The sequence below is a fragment of the Capricornis sumatraensis genome, chromosome 7 (genome assembly GCF_032405125.1).
Source record: "Capricornis sumatraensis isolate serow.1 chromosome 7, serow.2, whole genome shotgun sequence".
Classification (NCBI taxonomy): Eukaryota; Metazoa; Chordata; class Mammalia; order Artiodactyla; family Bovidae; genus Capricornis; species Capricornis sumatraensis.
The window spans coordinates 18524503-18545474 of NC_091075.1; the positions used below are offsets into that span (position 1 = coordinate 18524503).

Consider the following 20972-nt stretch of genomic DNA (forward strand, 5'->3'; position numbering starts at 1 on the left):
TCATTCCGCATTCCAAGGCCAAATTTGCCTGTTACTCCAGGTGTTTCTTGACTTCCTACTTTTGCATTCCAGTCCCCTAGAATGAAAAGGACATCTTTTTTGGGTGTTAGTTCTAAAAGGTCTTGTAGGTCTTCATAAAACCGTTCAACTTCAGCCTCTTCAGCATTACTGGTTGGGGCATAGACTTGGATAACTGCGATATTGAATGGTTTGCCTTGGAGACGAACAGAGATCATTCCGTCGTTATTGAGACTGCATCCAAGTACTGCATTTTGGACTCTTTTGTTGACCATGATGGCTACTCCATTTCTTCTGAGAGATTCCTGCCCGCAGTAGTAGATATATGGTCATCTGAGTTAAATTCACCCATTCCAGTCCATTTTATTTCGCTGATTCCTAGAATGTTGACGTTCACTCTTGCCATCTCGTTTGACCACTTCCAATTTGCCTTGATTCATGGACCTGACATTCCAGGTTCCTATGCAATATTGCTCTTTACAGCATCGGACCTTGCTTCTATCACCAGTCACATCCACAGCTGGGTATTGTTTTTGCTTTGGCTCCATCCCTTCATTCTTTCTGGAGTTATTTCTCCACTGACCTCCAGTAGCATATTGGGCACCTAATGATGCCATCAATGCACTCGATTTCCATCAATGCACTCGATTTGTGCTAGGATATATTCCTTAAGAGTAGCGTGTCAACTATAAACCAAATTCTATGTTCCTATCAAACAATGGTTTGAATAGCAGTTTGGCAGATGTTCACATCACCTGGGATACCCCGAAACTGTTAACTTTAATGACAGTTTCAATTTGTTGAAAAGGGGCTCAGAGAACTCCTGGTCAGCACGCCCCTTTCTCTCATCACTCCCCACCTCAGAAAACAAATGGGCAGAGAATTGTCCCATAGGAGGGAGTGAGGAGGACAGATAATCTATCTACAGCCCATTACGATTCCTCCTCACACCTATGTTCCCCTTGATGTCAATCTCCATTCTCTAACTGAAGTCTGGCTGCCTTTAGAGGACAAGGCTTTTCAAGGTGGCTCTTTTTGATCTCAAACCCCAGGTAGGCATCTCTCCATGCATTTGTAGACATCTAAACTTCCCCAAATCTCAATTTCAAGCATCCCGTATCCTGACCGCCACTTCCCGTCTTTCCAGTTCATTCCCTCTGGTCTCCACACTTGGACAGCTCTCTGACCTCAACAGGACCTTCACACTACTAAGCCCTTCTCTATCTACTGCCACTACTGAGCTCGTCTGTCTATCACTCGGTTTGCAGCCCTTTCACTTGAATGACACAGAGGAGCTTCCTTGTATACATCCACAGTTCCCCTGCTCTTCTGTTCTAACTGAAATCCAACCTTCCACCAAGCAGTAAGTGTGGCTGGAAGGAAGAGGCATGCTAACTGGTTGACGTTCATGCTGCCTGACAACCCTACTGCAAGCCACTGGTCAGTCGATCTACGCAACTATTTCTTGGGATTCTAACACTCTTTACCCTTTCTCAACTGATAACTCCAAGTGCTTCTTTAATAGGGAAAACCACAGTGACCAAAGGCTAACTTCCACATTTAGCTACCATAAAGATTCACCCTCTGATGCCTCTCCTTCCAGACAGCCACACGGCTCTCCTCAACGGTCACCTTTTCAGAAGGGCCTCCCTAGTTACTGTCAAAACCAGCATTCCTGGTACTTTTTCTGCCTTATTTTTCCCCATTGCATTTCCCACACCTGACATCCAAATGTGCTCTTTCCCCCAGTCCTCCAGACACTCACTCTGGAGTGTAAGCACTGGGAAATCAGGATTTTCTGTGTTTTGAGCCTAGACCAATATCTAGCAAGTATTAAGTGCTAATAAATACCTATTAAATGAGGAACAAACTATCCAAAGACAAAAAATTTAGAAGCACGATACTTCGTATTGTATAATTACAGTATATAGCTGCCCTTGGAACACTGCAGTTTCTCCTAATTCAGTAAGATTCTCTCCTGCTGGAGGCTGCAGGGCACGGGGACACACACAGCCCTGGGGGTGGGCTGGGCTCGGAGTAGGTGGTGGGTGGGTAGAACATTTGACTTCTGCTATCAGCTCTGTCACTAATTAGTAATGTCATTTAGGGTGAGTCATTTAACCTCTCATTTCCAGCAGGGAATGTGAGAGAGTACTTTTATTTTTATCCAAAGAAAAGAGATCCAACAAGCGAAAAACCACTCATCACACACATCAAGAGCCTTTTCCCTTCCAAAGTTCATCAGTAGGACTTTTATAGTGTTTATAATAAAATTTTATTCTACAACCTAGTGGATCATTAACAGTTTTTATACTAAATAAATGTTAGTAAACGAGATTTTTTAAAATCAGAAAGATCGCTCTCAAAGTTCCAGATGGTAATCTTAAAAGTCAATTAAATAGGATAGTCACATGTTATAAAAATTCTGCTATGAATGTGCAAGGAAAAAGAATGCCTAATTTAACAAAGAAAGACAAATTAAGGTTATGATTCGTTAACAGTCATATATATTTTGAAAGTAGGGTTTGTTTTCTGAATACAGAGAATAAGTACTTGGTAATGTTCACAAATTAATGAAAACATGTTCACATATATTACTAGTTGAAATACAGTATCAATGCCATTTCCTCGAGCAGTAAATCCTAAATGTAAGAATACCACCAATTCTCCCCAACCATAAACACACAAAACACCAAGCCATATTGTCAAGCAAAATATTTTTAATTAGTAGGCTGATCATAAATAAATCCACATAAAAGATTTAACAGAATTACAAAGAGTTTTGTGTTTCTTTTGTGGACTCAATTCATAATATGCATTAGTCAACCTCATTCTCTAACTGCGACAAAGAGTTGTCATCCAACAATGCAGCACAGTTTAAGCAATTCATATTCTGTAGTTACATTTTTACATTTTCTTTACAAATGTAACATTTATGTACATCATATATATATTTTTTTCTATAGTTCATGTACTGAAACTCTATTGTTTTTACAGGGAAAATATTGAATTCATTTAATGAATATGAATCATTCCTTGTTAAAAAGTAATTCATATAAACAAATAACACGGTACCACTGCCTTTTGGCATCTCCTGTCAGAGTTCAAGTCCAGAAGTGCTATATTAATTATAATAAAAAAGAATTTATCTAATTTTTCATTGACATATCATCCCACATAGCTACAGAAGTTTGCCAGCTTGCAATGAACAGAGAACTGTACTGCTGCACTCTGGAAATGTGTGGAAACCAATTCAAAATATACTTAGTGAAACAGCATCATCAGCATCAAACTTAGGGTGAAGAAAAATCTGTCAAGTTCCTTCTTCCTCTGTATCTTTTGCCAAAGACTTAGACAAGGTGCTATGCTACGCACTGCCTCTTGTAACAAGTCCCTTCATTTCAAATTTCCTATGTGCTTCTCTGACAGATTATGCTTTACCTAGGTTATAGATCTCTTTCTTCTTATTCAATTTTATTTCACTTCACTTACAAATCTGCTGCTGAACATGAAGCAAAAATTCATAGTAAGATAAGGCGGCTTCTGTCCGGTCTTCAATCAAATGTTGAAAAAATTCTGTTTTGGCAGGACTCTCATCTCTGAAAAAGAAAAAGGAACATTTATCTAAAAATGCATATTATTAAAAAGAATACTTATACATTAGAAAAAATATGTGGGGACTTTTATGAAAAAGGATAGGGGATGTTAATCAAGTAACAGCCTTCTACCACTAGAATGTGTTTTGATATTATTATTTAAAATTTGATTTGAAGACAAACAATTTCACATAGATTGGACAGGATAAGACAATTTCATAATTAAATTACAGAAGTACTTACTTTACCACGTGAAGAACTGGGCTTAATGGTCTGCTGTCTCTAAGCCAAGTTATAAAGGATCTGGCTCTCTCTGATGAAAGTGTGTCTAGCTCTGGAAGATGTGTCTGGCAAAAAATGCAATTAGGAAGTCATTTTCTTTCTTATAGACTTAGGCAGTATTAGAACTCAATCATAATCACCACTACCATCTAACGCCAGCACTCAATTCCAGCACCCACAGCAGCAACCAAACACAAGAGATTTATTACATTGCTGATAAATCTGTTTTTCTGACTAATAAGACATATTTAATGATAAGTATGCCACTGACATTCTACCTGAATATCATAGTTTTTCCAGACAAGTCAATAAAACATACACAATTAGCATGGTACTCAAATCGTGTTATACTTTTTGTTTCTTCCAAAGGAAATATTCAGATCAGAAGGGCTATCATTAAGCTTCAATTTCACTTATAAACAATTATACATTATTCTAATAACAGACATTCTTACGTAATTTTATGTTTCCTTTATCCTTAATATTTAAGGGCAAAAAATTTAAAAGAATAGTGTGAATGTTTAAATATATTTAAAAACCATATGCAAGACTTTTTTTAAAGACCTAAAGAATCTATTCTTTTATATATATGTGTGTGTGTGTACATGTATATCTGAGGGCTTCCCTGGTGGCTCAGACAGTAAAGAATCCACCTGCAATGAAGAAAAAGGATATTCTTCTATGTGTGCAGTGAGTTTTTTCCAAAGTACATAGTATACAAAAATTTAAACAGAAAAGTTTGGGTTAATTATATTTAAATTTATATCAATATTTTAAAAGTACAAGGAAAACATTTTTATGTACATTCTTTCATATATTTTCTAAATATCTATAATATAGCCACTATTATATATAGAAACACATTTTGAAAATACAAATGGATATTATGCATTGTTTTCTTTTTCAGATTGTATTCTTTTAAATAGAGTCATATGTTTTGCTGGGGCTTCCCTGGTGGCTCAGTAATAGAGAATTCATCAGCAATGTAAGGGCCACAGGAGATGCAGGTTCAGTCCCCGGGTCAGGAAGATACCCTGGAGGAGGGCATGGCAACGCACTCCTGTATTCCTGCCTGGATAATCCCATGGACAGAGGAGCTTGGGCTACAGTCCAAAGGTCACAAAGAGTTGGACATGACTGAAGAGACCTGGCATACAAGCATGATATCCTCTTAAGTATATATGTACATATGAATACTTCCATGAGTGTATCTACAGGATACATTTTAGGCGTAAATAATTCACTGTGTCACACGCTGTGTTATTTTAATTTCAACAGGTATTGTCAAACGGTCCTCCTAAAGACTAGTGAATGTATACAGTGCAATCCATGGGGCTGCTGACCTATTCGTTCTGCATTACTGCCTATTATCAAATTAAGCAAATTTTTAGGGGGCAAAATCTGATAAATGAAGGAAATACTATGCTGTTCTTAATAGTTTGTTTTGTTTTCTTAATTATAAATGAAGCTGAACATTGATCCATATAGCCACTACTATAATTTCCATCTATGAATTACCTGTTCAAATCATTTTCTCATTTTTCTTCTTTTTTGAGTCTTAGAAATAAACTCTGGATTAATGTGGCAAATTTAAAAAAATAAATCAAATAGCGAACGTGGTTAAGAATCACGTTGACTTATATTAATTTTAGGAGAAAGGGCATATTTACAATACCCAAGAATAAGGTAGGCCTTTTCCATTAAGTAGCATAGAGAACTGCTTTCAGAATCATATTTCTTTGGTATCAACATACATACAGTACAGGCTTACTGAAAAAACTATGTTTATTATCAGCAAAATAATTTAAATTAGAGTAGTTAAAGTTGTTGGAAAATAGCTTGGAGTTGCTCAAAAAGTTTACCATATGACCCAGCAATTCTACTGCTAGTTACATATCCAAGAGAACTTAAAAACATGTTCACACAACATTTGTACACAAACTGTTCATGGAAGCACTCCTCACAACAGCACCAGAGTAGAGATAACCTAAATGTCCAGGAAGAGATGACTGGATAAACAAAATGTGATATATTCGTACAATGGACTATTATCTAGTCATAAAAAAGGGGGAAGTACTGACACACATTACAACATGGATGTTGAAATCATGGTGAGAAGAAGCCAAACTCAAAAGGCCTTGCATTGTGTGATTCCATACATCTGAACTGTCCAGAACAGGCAAATCCACACAGATAGAAAGTAGGCTAGTGGCTGCCCAAGGAAAACAGAAAGGAAGAGTTGGGAGATACAGGTTTCTTTTTCAGGTGATATAAATGCTCTGAAATTATATACTGGAAATGCTTGTAAACACTGTGAATATACTAAAAGCAAATGCATTGTACATTTTAAAATGATTAAAATGGTGACTCTTATGTGCATTATATTTCCAAAAAAAAAAAAAGAATTAAACAAGTATGTACACAAAAAGTTAAAGCTATATAAAGCCACTGACCATTTTCTGTGGTATTGATGCAAAATCAGGATATCCAAGCACATCCTCTATAAAGTTATTGTCACAGCTCTTTCCAATCCAAATGTAAAAAATCTAAAAACAAAACAAATCACAGTAACACTCCCTAATTGGAAACCCATTACAGCTGATTTTCTCAAAATCATCAAGCATAAACGAGGCAAAGTACACTAGCTCAAAGCAAGTAGGAATAAACATGAAAGTAAAAAAGGCAACCTGTAACCTGCACATTTGGAATCTGCATTCAGGAATCCAGAGTGGCTCAGATCTTTTCTGCTTAAATTTCAAGCTTCTCATAAAATATATCTTACCATTTTCCTTACTTTTCTTCCAATGCTTCAACCAAGATATATGACTTACTATATTTCCTACCCACTACTTTCATTATTTCAATCACCGTCTCTGTACTTTAACTAATGTCCCCTGCCCTCTACCACTGCCCCACCCCGTACTGTGGCTATTGGAATTCTTTTCCTGTTCACAAGGTATCGTTCATGAAGCCACCCTGCCTATTCTGACACCCTTCACCACCACCCTGTCCAATGACACCTCCTGAAATCTTAATTATTAATGGCATTTGAGACAACAAATTAAGTTGAACTAGAAATATTCTTGAGTTCCCTTAAAATTTTATGATTCTAGATGAAAAATTCCTTGAAATAAGGAATTTATCTCTTTACTTCTCTTAAATAAATTGATCTCCTGTGCCAGTTCCAATTTATAGCCCCTGAGTTCCCCGTCCACCTTTCATTGCCTGATCTGTGGTAACAGCTGGATCCTGCGTTTCTCCTTTTGCCAGCTGCAAGTGCTAAGCTTTGACACTAACGGGTACTTACAGAGCCACAGTCCATAAGGAAAGCACCTTCTCGTGTCAGTTTCTCTGCAGACAATTTTTGAAGAGGTGGCTGAGGTACAACCCTATCATTAACGTGTATTGCACCCTGAAAAGAAAAAAGATAGAATGTGAATGACCTTCCATTACTATTATCCCAGGCTGGAAGCTAATGGCCACTAGCTCTGATACTGAAAAATAATACTTGATAATTTTGTGATATGTAAAAACTACAGCTGACCTTTGAACAACGTGAGTTTGAACTATATGGGTCCACCTATATGCAGTTTTTCTCAATATATGCTACAGAAGTACATGATCTGCAGTTGGTTGAATCTGTGGACACCGAATAGAGGATACAGAGGACTGACTATGAAGTTATACATGGCCTTTCAATCGCACAGGGGTTGGTGCTCACAACCCCCACGCTGCTCAAGGGTGAACTATATTGATAATATATACCACCTTGGCTGTACAATCAAGACTCTCAAATGTATTTAAATTAAAAGATGCTCAAAGGTATTCAAATTTAAAAGATAAAAACTTGACTACGTAAAAAGATCTGCCCATTTCCTTCCTTTCTGGGGTCAGAATATATTAAAAGTACAACTACGATATCTGCTACAAAGGATTTTTTGATTCCAAAGAGTAGGAAAAAAAAGACATTACATATCTGCATATTAAAAATACTATTAGATACCAGATTCGTTTTACAATAATATAGTCAAAGTTGCACTCTGATCACGTCAGAAACTGTCAGTATCTTCAAAATACAAATGGAAATGCCCTTCTATAATGTAGCTGTGTAGGAAATGTAACCAAATCCACAAAGTGAATCACTTCCCATGTGAAACTATTTTTGAAAATGCCATAACCATGATACTATCTAACAGTCCTGTTGTCCAATCAAATCCATAGTTAACGTCTGTATTTAATGTATTATTGTCACAGGGGAAAAACAGATGGAAGAAATTGTTAACAATACATTACTATCTTAGATGCAGAATCAAGACACTCAAATAAATTTAAATTAAAAAATTTCAAACACAATGAAAAAAAAATCATACCTCATCTGTCAATCTGTCTATCCTGTACAGGTTGGGATGAATCATTTTCATTAGATGAACAAGTGGCTGACACTTTATCTGACACATGGCATACACACGATCATCCAGGCGTGTGCTTGTGCCGGTTCTAAATGCTTTCTACGTGGAGAAACAATACACATTTTTCAGTAAAACATAAATATAGTGGACAAATATTAAAACAGATATATACCATCAGCCATGGGAAAAGCACAGCCTTCACACCAACATGGGCCTGGATTCAGTTTTCAGCTCTGAGAATTTAATTGGTAGATATGTGAGCAAGTTACTTAGCTTCTCAAAGGTATATTGACATCGCAAGAAAAAAGGGGAAAATAATATCTCTAGGCGGCTATAAGGATTAAATACGATGATGCGTATATAACACGTATTACGGTGCCTGAGACTTGGGAAGATGCTCAATGAACAGTAGGCCCTTTCCTTAGAGTCTCTTTCCAGGAGCACACACTGAGAGTGTGCTATACGCACACCATTATTCAAGCTGCTCCCACATGCTCGAGTGAGACCATACAGTTTCGTGACAGTCATCATGTATTTGTATACCTTCATTTTCCATTCATCTCTTCCTGTTTATAACTCTTCCAATGCTAAGCTGCAAATGTCTAATCAAGTATTTAATCCCCTACCCCTCACCAGAAAAACTAGGTTTGGAAACCTATATATTGAAAATTTCAAAAGACTTTATTAAATCTAACAGTGTATAGAGAGCTACCTGTTTGAGAAGGGCCAAAACATAGAGAGGAAATAACTTGAGGGAGCTGGGTGCTATCAACCCCGAGTGCTGTAAATTTGAGACAGTTGAGCCATACGCAGATAATGAATCCACCACAGCGTTCACTAAGGCATCCCTTGCATCCGATAGACTTGAGGAAATTGATCGATCCACAGCTATAAAGCAACCAAAATGAAAAAGTTTTTAACCATTAGACGCCAGTGAATACTGTAAGAGATAAAATGTACATGCAGTACTTAAGAAACAAACAGAAAGTTCATTTTTAGGTTAGAAAAATACATTTCAGTTGTTCCCTTGAGTGTAGCTGCCCCTTTGTAGTAAAAATCCTCCTCCTGCCACCAACCCTGATCATCAATCAGTGAGCCATTCTTCTTTCTTATAATTTTCACTTTTCCAGAATGTTGAATGAATGAATCATTTGTATGTAGCACTTTGAGTTTAGCTTCTTTCACTTAGCATAACACCTTTGAGAGTCATCCATGTCTGTTCACTTATCAACAGTTCATTCCTTTTTATTGCCGAGTTGTACTCCCATCATATGGATGTACCACAGTTCATGAAGTTACCATGTGAAAAACACTTGAGATGCTACCAGCTATTAATGATTATGAATCTCACACATGATTTTTAAGCTAAAGAATTCGTGAGAATGAGAACAGCCCAATTCACACTGTTGTAAATGAAAACGTAAAATATATATACTTTTTAAATGAGGAATTTCCAGGGTAAAACAATGCCCAGGCTTCAGTTTTTAGTATAGAAAAATATATTTCACCTGTCGCTTCACTTTTTTACTTACCCATGTTTGCCAGGAGGCAGACGGCAGCTTGTACATCCACTCCTGCATATACATCTGCTAGTGAGCTGCCCACTGGCAAGCAGAGAGTGTGCACTCTAATCCTCCGCTCACCTAGTCAAAGGATGAATCCATGTCATTGCAAAATACGTTAGGCCAAGAAACAAAGAAAGCAAATAGGTCAAAATATCATTCAAGTTATTGTTTGATGGTATTAAATTACCAACAGGATTTTGAAATGGCAAAAACAAAGTTTTACAATGAACATGTTTTAAAGAAAATTAAACATTCTCTAAACCTAAACACAGACTATGAACATACACTATATTTTGAACACTAGTTCTGGTTTTTATCTTAGCATTACTCATTCTAAATTATATGTTACATGGTATAATGTCAGAAAACAGACCATGTAGACCTTAAGTGCCATGGAGAATTTCTCATGTTATGGATAAAAAATAACGCTCAGGATAACCCAGACAGATTTAGTTTGAGTTATTATGCTAATATGATTTTGAGAGTACAAGTCTTCCACAAGTCAAAACAGGTACTCTTTGAAGATTCAAAAATGAGTATTAAAAAAAAGAACGGAACATATATTTGATGAACACAAATTCCATTACTTCCCATTGGTGTTCACTCTCCCCAGTCTGCCAGTAGTTGAAAAGACGGGAGAGTTACTGGGGCAGGTTACATTTCACTTCTGTTAACATTACCTTTGCTAGATGTATATAACAGGGCTGTCTGAAAGCACACTAAAGAAGTATCTGTCAAACTTTCTTCAATAGAGAGTTGTACTGCAAATCCAGCGTCAGGATTGATGTTGGCGAGGGATAACAAATCAGTGGAACGGACAAAGAAATTTCCATGAAAAGTGTGCATGGAAAGACCTAGGGAAAAGAAGACTTGTTATAAAAGATGAGGTAGCACTAGTCTCTTTACCTCAGGTTAAAGCTACTTTTTAAATAAGAAATATCTCTGATTTTGAATCAAAAGGATAACTGGGGAGCAATACTTTTCACATAAAACAGAGACTGTCTGAATGATGAGGAAGGCAAAGATCATTATTAATTTGACAATTTTCACTTAAGATCTTCCCTATTCCTCAAATTCATCTGAAATCACCTCCAATATGGGCTTTCTCTTGACTTCCTCCTAATAAGGCAAAGCATTTCCTCTGCCTACTTATTCAAATTACTTAAAAAATTGAACAATGATTATTTAATAATAATATTTAAAACAGTACAGCTAGTTGGATCAAGTAGAAAATCTTTTTTATGATAATGAAAGGTGGTCACAGGTTGTCAATATATGAATGCTTATTAATTTTGAAAAAAGTATATAATATAAAGCATAATTTTTATAATTTCATACCTTTAGTACACCTTATTCTCATAACAGCTTCAAATCCAATTTTTCTTGTGAGATACCGTTTTAGATCTTTTTGTAACTTTTCTGCTTGCGAGGGATTGTGAGTATAGTGGAAAGACGGATAATAATAGATGCACCCTGCAGAATACTTGGACATGCAAGCTTTAGAGAGAAAAAGGAAAAGTATTAGCTACTGAAATGATAACATTTTACTTGTCCAACAGCAATGCAGATTCTGTATTATGAAGAAATCTAAGTTATAATCAAAAAAAACCCTACAGTGGTCAAAAATGGGGATAATATATAAATCTGAGAAAGAAATATTTATAAAACATAATATATATTAAGTTTACTGTTGAGCAGAACGGTAAAATAATTGTATTTAAATAAAAACAACAACCCAGATTAGCATTTTATATTTGTATAGGGTTAGGGTTTTTTTTTTTTAAAGTTTAGTAGTAATTTTCATAGACATTATCTAATTCACATGTCTTTCTCCCCCAACAATTGATAACTCTTAGTAAAGAATTTACATTTAATTATATGCTAAAAATGTTTATGTAAAAACAGGTAAATACAATGGTATCTTCTTACCTAGAGAAGCGAGATCAGAATACTGTGAACTTAAAAGGAACAGATCCACTGCAGTCTGCTGCCCGGAGCAATCTAAAGCGAGTTTCTTATAAAAATCAGTCGCAGGGCCAAGATGTTGTACAACCTAAGTCAACAGGCCATAAAGTAAGAGCTAGAAAACCTTGAATTATGCATATATTTCTGTCTGTTACAATCAGGAAGAGAATATCATCTGTCCCTCTATCAAACTAAGGATTTTTTTTTTTTTAATGTCTAGGTAGTTGGCATAGATTTCCTATGAGAATAATCACTAACATTTATAAAAGCACATATAGGGCAGCATAGATGTCTTAATATAATTAAATTATTTAATCTTCATAATAATATATATTTCACAGTTACCAACATTTTATAGATGAGGAAACTGAGGCAAACAAATGACTAATTACATAGTTATTGAGTGGTAGATGCTGGAATATCCAAGCAGTCTGGCTCCAGAATGAGTGCTGTTACCAATTATTACATGCATATTGTTACACAATAACATGAGAGACTAACAGATTAAGCAAAGTCTTTCTTGTTGGTATGAAGACACTTGAGCTGAGGAGATGGCACTAGAGAAGAGTTAAAAATGCAAAAGCCAGGCTCCAAGTTCTTAATTATTTCACTACATTGCACAAGAAAATGTTTCAATTATAGTGCATGATTCTTATATTAAGTTTGAAACAGAACAGACACTTAAATTCTTGAGTCTCAGGCAGATAGACAATACTTCTAAAAGTTACATGAGAACAAAAAACCCAAAACTGTATCAAAGAAATCAGTAAACACTTTGCTTTTGTTCAGCATTCCATAATGGATTACAATGGATCAACGCACTGGATAAAGCTAGCTGTACTTGTTGATGAGTTAAAAAAATATATTTGTCCCCAGTTTATTTTGAAATTAGCTTCTTTCTCAAAAGCAATTTAAAAATACAATTTCACAAAAAGTAAAATATGGTGCTATTCAAAAGTAAAACACAGTGTTATTCTTCTTTAGCAAATTGGTAAAGAATAAAAAAGTAGCAATCCTTAATGGTGCCCAGAAGATCAGAGTCCTTAAGAGTACAGGTTGATTAAAAATCCCAATAAGTAAAATAATAACTTTAAATACAGTTTATACTCACTGATCCAATAATTTTACTTCTAGGAATTTACCTTAGGGAAAAACTGAATATGTGGCTAAAGATTTATAACACTATTCAAACTGTTTAATCCATACTCATAACTAGTTGCAATGGCATCTTCATATATATAAGTCAAGGTCAGGCAAAATTTATTTATAGAACAAAAATGAGTATTTAATACCCTTCCCAAATCTTCACTGTAAAACCCTAGGAACATTCAGCCTCATTTCACTCTTAAACAGCAAGTAGGCAATTAACAAAATCATGTTGTTCACATTTACTAAAAAATCTTTTTTGTGGAATTTTTAGGGACCTCCAAAAATGCTCACTATGAGTAAATGCTCACATCAGTGAAAAAAGTCAATGAAAAAATATAGTATACATGTATGATACCCAACTGCAATTACTTGTATTTAACTACTATTATCTTGACAGTGAGATAACTGATCATCTATATGTTTCCATGTTCCAAGTTTTATACAATGATTTGTATTACCTTCATTAAAAGTTTATTAATATGTGCATATTAAATTATATCTCAGATTTATTAAGTTTTAACAATTGTGAAATAGAAAAGAACACTAGAGTCAGAAAATCCAAGTCACATCTTTACCATTAAATATTTATTTAACTTTTGGCAAGACTGTTTATCTGTTCCCTCATCTGTAAAAAAAAAGGTTATAGTAGATAATTTCTAAATTTCTATGACTCATAAAGTATTAAAAAGCACACACTGCAACACAACAACAAATGGTAATTTGAATTAAACTCTCTTACCAGTTTTTTTTTTTTTAACTATCAAAGAATTAGAAAAATAGACTAACAAATAATTAAACAAGTCGACAGAGGTAGAAGCCATGATCTTGAATATGAGAGAGGAACTAATATAAAATACCTTTGTGCTTGATCTCTGATTAGGATCTTCTCTGGACTGCAGAAGTCCTGCCCCCAAGGAAGGTAACTGTGTCTGAAATACAGACACACGGCCACCTGTTGGAGACATTAATTTAAAGGCAGCCTGGAGAGCAGGACCCAGGGCACTGTGTGTTTCTCTTGTATTGGTGAACATATTTGGTAATGCATTCAATAAGTCTTTTATAAGCTGGGAAAACAAAGATTAAAAGTTGAATTACTGAGAAGGAAGGGCAATATTCTTCTTTAAAATATTCCAGAGTACAGTATATGCCACTACATTTTGGAGGACTGTAAAGTGAGTAGTCAAGACTACCTACATTGTTTACTGCAATGTTAATATATACCAAGTAAACACATGTTCAACATTACATCAGTTGAAGTAACAGAAATACTTTAATACTTAAAAAAAAAAAATTCAATCTCACCTCTTTACTTTCATATAGATTCACAAGTAAGCTATCCGGAGTAGGTAGAAAAACATCTATAGGGAAAACATATATTTTAACCAAAATATAAATAAACTCAAAAGAATTTCGAATTAAAAATATCTTAGTTTTCTAAGTCCATACATATAAAGGGTATGCACAATATTGCTTTATTTAATATATATCCTCTGTACATATCATACGTGTGTGTGTGAGCATGTGTTAGTACACATACATAGGTGTAAAAAACTTTGACTCAAGTACTTTCCAGGAAAGCAATTATTTTAAAATAAATATCTAATGAACTAAATTATCTGTACAGCATTATGACAAGATGTATTGTAAAATAAAGTATGCTTAATTCCAAAATTTTGTTTTATTAATACAGTTTTGTTTTATTCACTGCTTACCATCTATATCAGATACAATCAACATTTGAGGCTGTGATAATCCTTCTTGCAAATTGTAGAAATGAATAGTGCTATCAAAGGTCATGAATCCTATTCTTGTTCGTGAATCTCCAGGGAGCCTAAAGATAAAAATGATAATTTTAAATTCAAACTGCTAAGTGACATATTCTATTTTTTAAAAATACTAAGAATAATTGTTTATGTTTTTATGCAGAGGACAGAATAGTTACCCCTATCTAAACCAATGCATATCAGAAAAGAGTAAGTATAAAACATTCCATTTTCAGATGAAACCAGACATGTTTAGAGTTCATGCCTCTGATAACAGAACTATCTTCAAATAATTAATCAAAACCTAAAATGATATACTTAAAAAACAAAGATTTCTTGCAAACTTTCCTCTGAAACAAACTCCTTTAAGTAAAAGTTGCTCATATTTTCAGTTTCAATATTACAAAAATCATGTATGTTGTTTAAGTATTTTAAGAACAGTGACAAAATGAGTACTGTTCAAGAAAAGATTATAACATGTAAAATTTTAAATAAAAACCACATTCAGAAACATCAAGACATTTTATCTCTGATCACTCTTTTAAAAATTTTCTGAGTATTCAAGTATTCAAATTTTCTGTCAGTATTCAAGTCAATAATACAGCAAAGAATAAATAACCATTTAAAGTCTGTTCCGAAAATAGCCTGTCAAGCTATCCTTTTTAATAAGATAGATGCCCTGTCTTACAAAAGTGTCAGTGTATTTCTAAATTCCCTCATGTTAACTGCTATAATTTTAAATGTAATTTATTACAATTTTTTATGTAATTTATTGTTTTAGCACTGTCTTTAAAGATGTTTTTTAATATTACAGGATGCCAAAACAGTGTGCGTCAAAGCAAGAAGCACTGTTATTATTAGGAAGGATCAATCAGGCTACTCAGAGGCTGATTCATGACACTGTAAAGCAGAAACTAACACAACACTGTAAAGCAATTATATTCCAATTTTTAAAAAAGGAATTTCAGAAAACAGAAAACAACAAGTCATGCAGGTGTTTAGCTTAGTAATACTGGTCAAGGTTTATCTTGTTTCTAATTTCTTCACTTCTTTGAGATTTCTAAGGTCACTGATTATTAGAGTCATTTGTTATCAATCACAATAGAGACTACGTACCTCTAGGCCAAAATACAAAGCTGAGCTAGAACCGCTCCAGCATCAAACTTCCTTTCTCAAAGTTATATACACAGCCCTTTCCAAAAGCATAATATCTTATTGCTAGCCTATCGCCTTTACTTTTTTACTTTTCTGATACTTTTAATTTCCACTTTAATCAAACATATACACTTTAAAAACTAATTTTCATTCCCAATATTACCTTTTTGGCTTTCCTTAGACCATTTAATTTGCAAATAATCACTCATCTCTGTTGAAAGTGAAAAGTGAATGTGTTTGTCTCAGTCGTGTCTGACTGTTTGCAACCCCATGGACTGTAGTTCACTGGCTCCTCTGTCCATAGAATTCTCCAGGCAAGAATACTGGAGTAGGCTGCCACTTCCTTCTCCAGGGGATCTTCCCGACCTGGGGATTGAGCCCTGGTCTCTTGCATTGCACTGGCTCCTATTTCTAGTGCTATATCATCAAATACCTTCCCAGCAAGCTAACTCTTCAGTCTTAACAGCTGTTTCTTTGCAGAGTGTCCCCCTTTGCTACTCACTGCTAAAGTCATGTCTGAATTAAGCACTTGTGACTTAAAAAGGGCAAATGCTTCAATAAAGGACAAAAATATGAAATCAATAAGTTACTAACAGAAACTTAAAGCAAATCATTTAATATCTCTGGATGTTTTTAATCTTGAATGTTTCAATGTTATCAGTTTATTCACAGGCCAAGATCAATGATATGCAATTATAGCGACTAGAGCTAGCACTCAACAGAATAAGGACTCTTAAACTCAAATGGAAAATGGGAGAGAAGAACCTTTTGGAATCACCGAGCACTTCTGACAAATTATTCATGTATTTTGAATACTGAAATGTATTTCAATATATATTGAATACATATATTATATATACACAATATATATACTATATATATATATATATATATTCACCCCTACACCTCTCCACAAGTCCAGAACCACTGCAGTAGGAAGCTACTCTTACTAACAACCTGAAGTCATATTTCTTATGGGTGTTGGAGTAGAAAAAGAAATGTACAAACAACTTTGTTTCCCAGAGATCTGGAACATCCACTTTTTAAGTTAGTTAAGGGTGTCCTTTGAGACTCATACTGGTAGATAGACAGGCAGGAATTAGAGCCAAGTTTTATCACCTATCCTATACTTTGTTTCTACTTTCACCATAAAGCTTCTTACTAATGTGCCAGTTCAGTTTCTGGGTTCTTGAAATATTCAGCACAGTATCAAGTCCTTCTTTATCTGGCTCATTTTCTCATTAGCACATCTGAAACTATCTTATGAAAAACTTCTTGCTCAAGCATAAATTACAGCTCAATTCCTCTCATCCAGATCCTTGATACCCTGGCTAGGTTGAGTTTTTTGGATCTAAGTGCTCAGACTTGCTAAGTCAGGGGGATAGTTAGATAAAATCTAAATTCCTAAGTATTAAAACTATTATGGTTTTAAGATTCAGATATAAAGTTATAAATCCAAATAATATATGTAGTAGATCTTTATTCTAAAGCAGATAGGATGTACTCTTTTAGTGATAAATGAAATCAAACTTAATAAAAGCCAACCCCATAAATTGCTATAAATACACTTCACATTTTATACATTTATACACACACACACACAATGAGTAAAAAAAATTCTTACTTGTCTAGATTTTCTAACAGTGACTGGCACAAAATTGTCAAATATCCAGCTTCTACTGCATTATGAGACACATCTAAAACAAACAAGTAAACTGCGGGCTGAGGCGGACGGAGCTGAAAGGAATAGAAACAATGTAACATATTTAGTAGGTACAAGTCATTCTTTTTATATCACAACTAGTACTGGATATTTACTGACTGTAATATATATATCTCTATCTATCCACACAAATAGGATCAATGTTTTATAAGATCTTAGGTAATGAAAATGACATTCCTTTGATTTCTTTTCTTTTAAATTTGGTCATGGATTAAGCATGATTAGGCAGTAATTACGCAGTAATGGTTAAGCAGATGGGCTAAATGTCTTCCTGATAGAGTGATGGCTGAGATATCTTTCCAAGGAAAATTAAACATATTTATTATTAAATATTAACCTTTAAACCCCTTCCCTACTCCTAAAAATATTTTACTTTAAACATTTATATTTTTAAACCTGACAATCATTAGTACCATTGGGCCACTTGATGCCAGTTGAATCCCAAGGGTTAAGTGCTAGGTGTACAGCAAGTTCTTAAAAGCAATTTTTGACAAAAATACGAGTTTTTCTGTTGAAGGATTTTAAATACTAAATGGTAAAAAGAATATTTATATTCATTACAAGCAAGTAATGAAATCAAAATGGCAACAAATTATAGATGATTAGGAAACATATTTATTAGGAAACATTTCTTAGTGATGTAACTGCATTCTTTTAGGAGATCAAGTAATCTTTACAAAGATACAAAGAGTTATCTATTTGTTAAGTACAAGCTTTCAGCACTACTTCAAAAAAATCATACTATGGACAATTTAAAAATTTAGACAAGAATTCACTTATGAGTAAACTACCAAATGACCGATACAATTGCACTCCAGGACTAATATTTTAATACTGAATAGTTACCATATAATCTGAAGAAGCAATGAACTCCACTGTTGAATTCTGAACTTCTGGCCGTTTATGAGGCTCTCCATAGGATCGGGTAAGGGGATTATACATAAATTCTTCAGGAACTAGATAAGATTAGGAATCCAGTACAAAGTTAGTAGCACAATTTCTAAACACACATATATATGCCTAGAAATAGACACCTCTATCATTAATATATATGAAGTTTATAATAGCTTTGTGAAAATCTAATGGTAAAAACTAATCCCCTAAAACTTCTTTAAAAAATAAATCAGGAGGACAAGAAAACTTATGAAATCAGATGAGAAAACCAGGACACAAGTAGCCTTGCTTCTTATTCTTAGGCTTGTGTCCTATTTATTAGGTCACATGACATGGGAAAGAAATCAGAAAGCAATCATCGTAAGAGAGTCTAGGACACGTCCCTGAAGGGGACAGCAGATGCACGTGCACACGTGTGTCCACACACACCGGCAGAGGTCGACACTGAGCTGAATGAACCAAACCTACAGAAGGAAGGCAATCTAAACTTGTCAGGGTGACGCATGATTACTGCGCATGCTCTCATCTGTCGGACATGCACTGCTTCACCTCACTTCTTCAAAAATACTCTATGAATTCTTTTTACCTTCTCTCCTCCCTGTCGCCGTCCGCACTATCAATTATCCCCGTGGCCAGCCAAAAATGAAGTGTCCCTAGCCTGCATTCTCTTCATTAAAAGTGTCATGAAAGTTTATAAACAGTGAGGAGACACCAGATAACAGCAACAATGTCAAAATGTCTAATATAAGACACGTTATTTTGAGAATCTGAGGGACTTCCCTGGTAGTCCAGTGGCTAAGACTCTGCCCCCAATGCAGGCAGCCCAGGTTTGATCCCTAGTCCGAGATCTAGAGCTCACCAGCTGTTAACTAAAGACTCCACATGCCACAACTATATATCCTCAACTAAGACCTGGAACAGACAAATAAATGAAATAAATATTTAAAAAAGAATATTAAACTCACCATCATTAACTCTATAGCACAAATTGCATTTCCATCTACGCTGATCAATGAAGGATACAAAAGGGTTGATGTATGTTCGACAAGATCGGCACCTCACAATGGTATTGGATGTTATCACTGGTAATTGCTAAGAAAAAGAATAAAGACGTTATAGCAGAAAAAACACCCCAGAGGAAAAATGGACCACATACTGCTCTGCTCCCTATGCAGAACAGAAAACACATTTGTGTTTTGAAACTGAAGTATTTTAATAAATTCCAGTGGTGCACTGAGCAACAGAAGCAGCTATCAAGTTTCTCCCTCTTCTGACACAAACTGTAAAATAACACTAAAATAAAGCCAAATCAAATGTAATGAGAGTTACTGGCAGACAAGAAAAGTCTGGTTGGCCAAGATAATATAATAACCTCAGCTTATCAGCTAAACTGATAAGAAGCAAGAGTGAGAAACTCGTGCTTTATACAACATTTGTCTCTGCCGCCTGCCTGCACCTGGTACCCGACTCCAGGGCCCTGGGGTTAGGCAACCACACAGCCTGGACAGGGACCACAGTCACCAGAAACCAAGGACACGTGCCTGAAAGACAGTGCATCTCTCAAGGCTTAGTGTGGGACAGGAACTTTGTACATAAGTAACTATATGTTATTTGTGAAAAAATTAGGAAACGTATAAATGAGAAAATTAAAAATTACCCAGAATTCTACATTCCCAAGGAAGTTACTGCTGCCAATTTAGCGTATACACTTCCAGAAGGTATCATATATGGAATACATATTTAGACAAAAATTTTCACCTATGTATCTGGGAAATTACCTATCTTGGTTTAGAGATAAAGCTGCAATTTTATTACAGCTGGTCAAATAGTACTTACTGAATGAATATAATGAAGGTACTTATAACATATTATAATTATTTTATTTTCTATTCACTTGAGGAAAGAAAACTCCACAAGGAAGCTTAATGACCTTTGTATCCTCAGCACTCAGCATGACAGGTAATCAAAAAATATTTTTTGGTTGAATGAGAGCAAAAGAAACTCATTAGCAATGAGAGGGTAAAAAAAATAACAGTTATAAAGAGGTATGAAGGAGAAATACAACTTATAAATAAAATGCATCTGATTAAACGTTTTTTCTGAAGTTTAGAAATTTTAGTTTATATATACTTGCATAAAATACCAGAATATGGATAAAAATCCAGCATGCTAGGTATTAAATCAAACAGACTATGGAAACTTTAACAAATAATGTTTTAATTCAATAGGCTTGAAGAGTTTAGACTTTATTATTATTACAAAGGTTACTTGATTAATACAGTTGGGAACAATCGCATGGTTTTCCTCCCTAACTGTGCATCGTTGGTGGGGTTTCCTTTATGTTTAAAAAAGAACCCCTAAAGTTTATCTGTCACCTATGGCCATTCCACAGTACCACCAAAACTACTACTCTTTCCAAATCCAGCTCAGATCTCTTTGCTTGTAGAAAACAT

The 20972-nt window shown here is 34.9% G+C and overlaps 1 protein-coding gene across 2 annotated transcripts in view; it reads right to left on the bottom strand.

Annotated features, from left to right (window-relative positions):
* Window positions 1–2763: 2763 nt before the first annotated feature.
* Window positions 2764–20972, bottom strand: part of SEC24B (SEC24 homolog B, COPII coat complex component) — a 79121-nt gene continuing 60912 nt past the window's right edge. For both annotated transcript variants that reach the window (XM_068975003.1, XM_068975002.1), the window contains 16 exons: window positions 19485–19611; window positions 18472–18581; window positions 17527–17639; window positions 14697–14815; window positions 14287–14342; window positions 13842–14048; window positions 11800–11923; window positions 11209–11367; window positions 10551–10724; window positions 9838–9948; window positions 9018–9193; window positions 8267–8404; window positions 7204–7308; window positions 6350–6442; window positions 3858–3961; window positions 2764–3617 (listed from right to left, as the gene is read on the bottom strand). In XM_068975003.1, the coding sequence (XP_068831104.1) occupies window positions 3503–3617; window positions 3858–3961; window positions 6350–6442; window positions 7204–7308; window positions 8267–8404; window positions 9018–9193; window positions 9838–9948; window positions 10551–10724; window positions 11209–11367; window positions 11800–11923; window positions 13842–14048; window positions 14287–14342; window positions 14697–14815; window positions 17527–17639; window positions 18472–18581; window positions 19485–19611 (2031 nt within the window). In that variant the 3' untranslated portion in view covers window positions 2764–3502. The remainder of the gene's footprint in view (window positions 3618–3857; window positions 3962–6349; window positions 6443–7203; window positions 7309–8266; window positions 8405–9017; window positions 9194–9837; window positions 9949–10550; window positions 10725–11208; window positions 11368–11799; window positions 11924–13841; window positions 14049–14286; window positions 14343–14696; window positions 14816–17526; window positions 17640–18471; window positions 18582–19484; window positions 19612–20972) is intronic.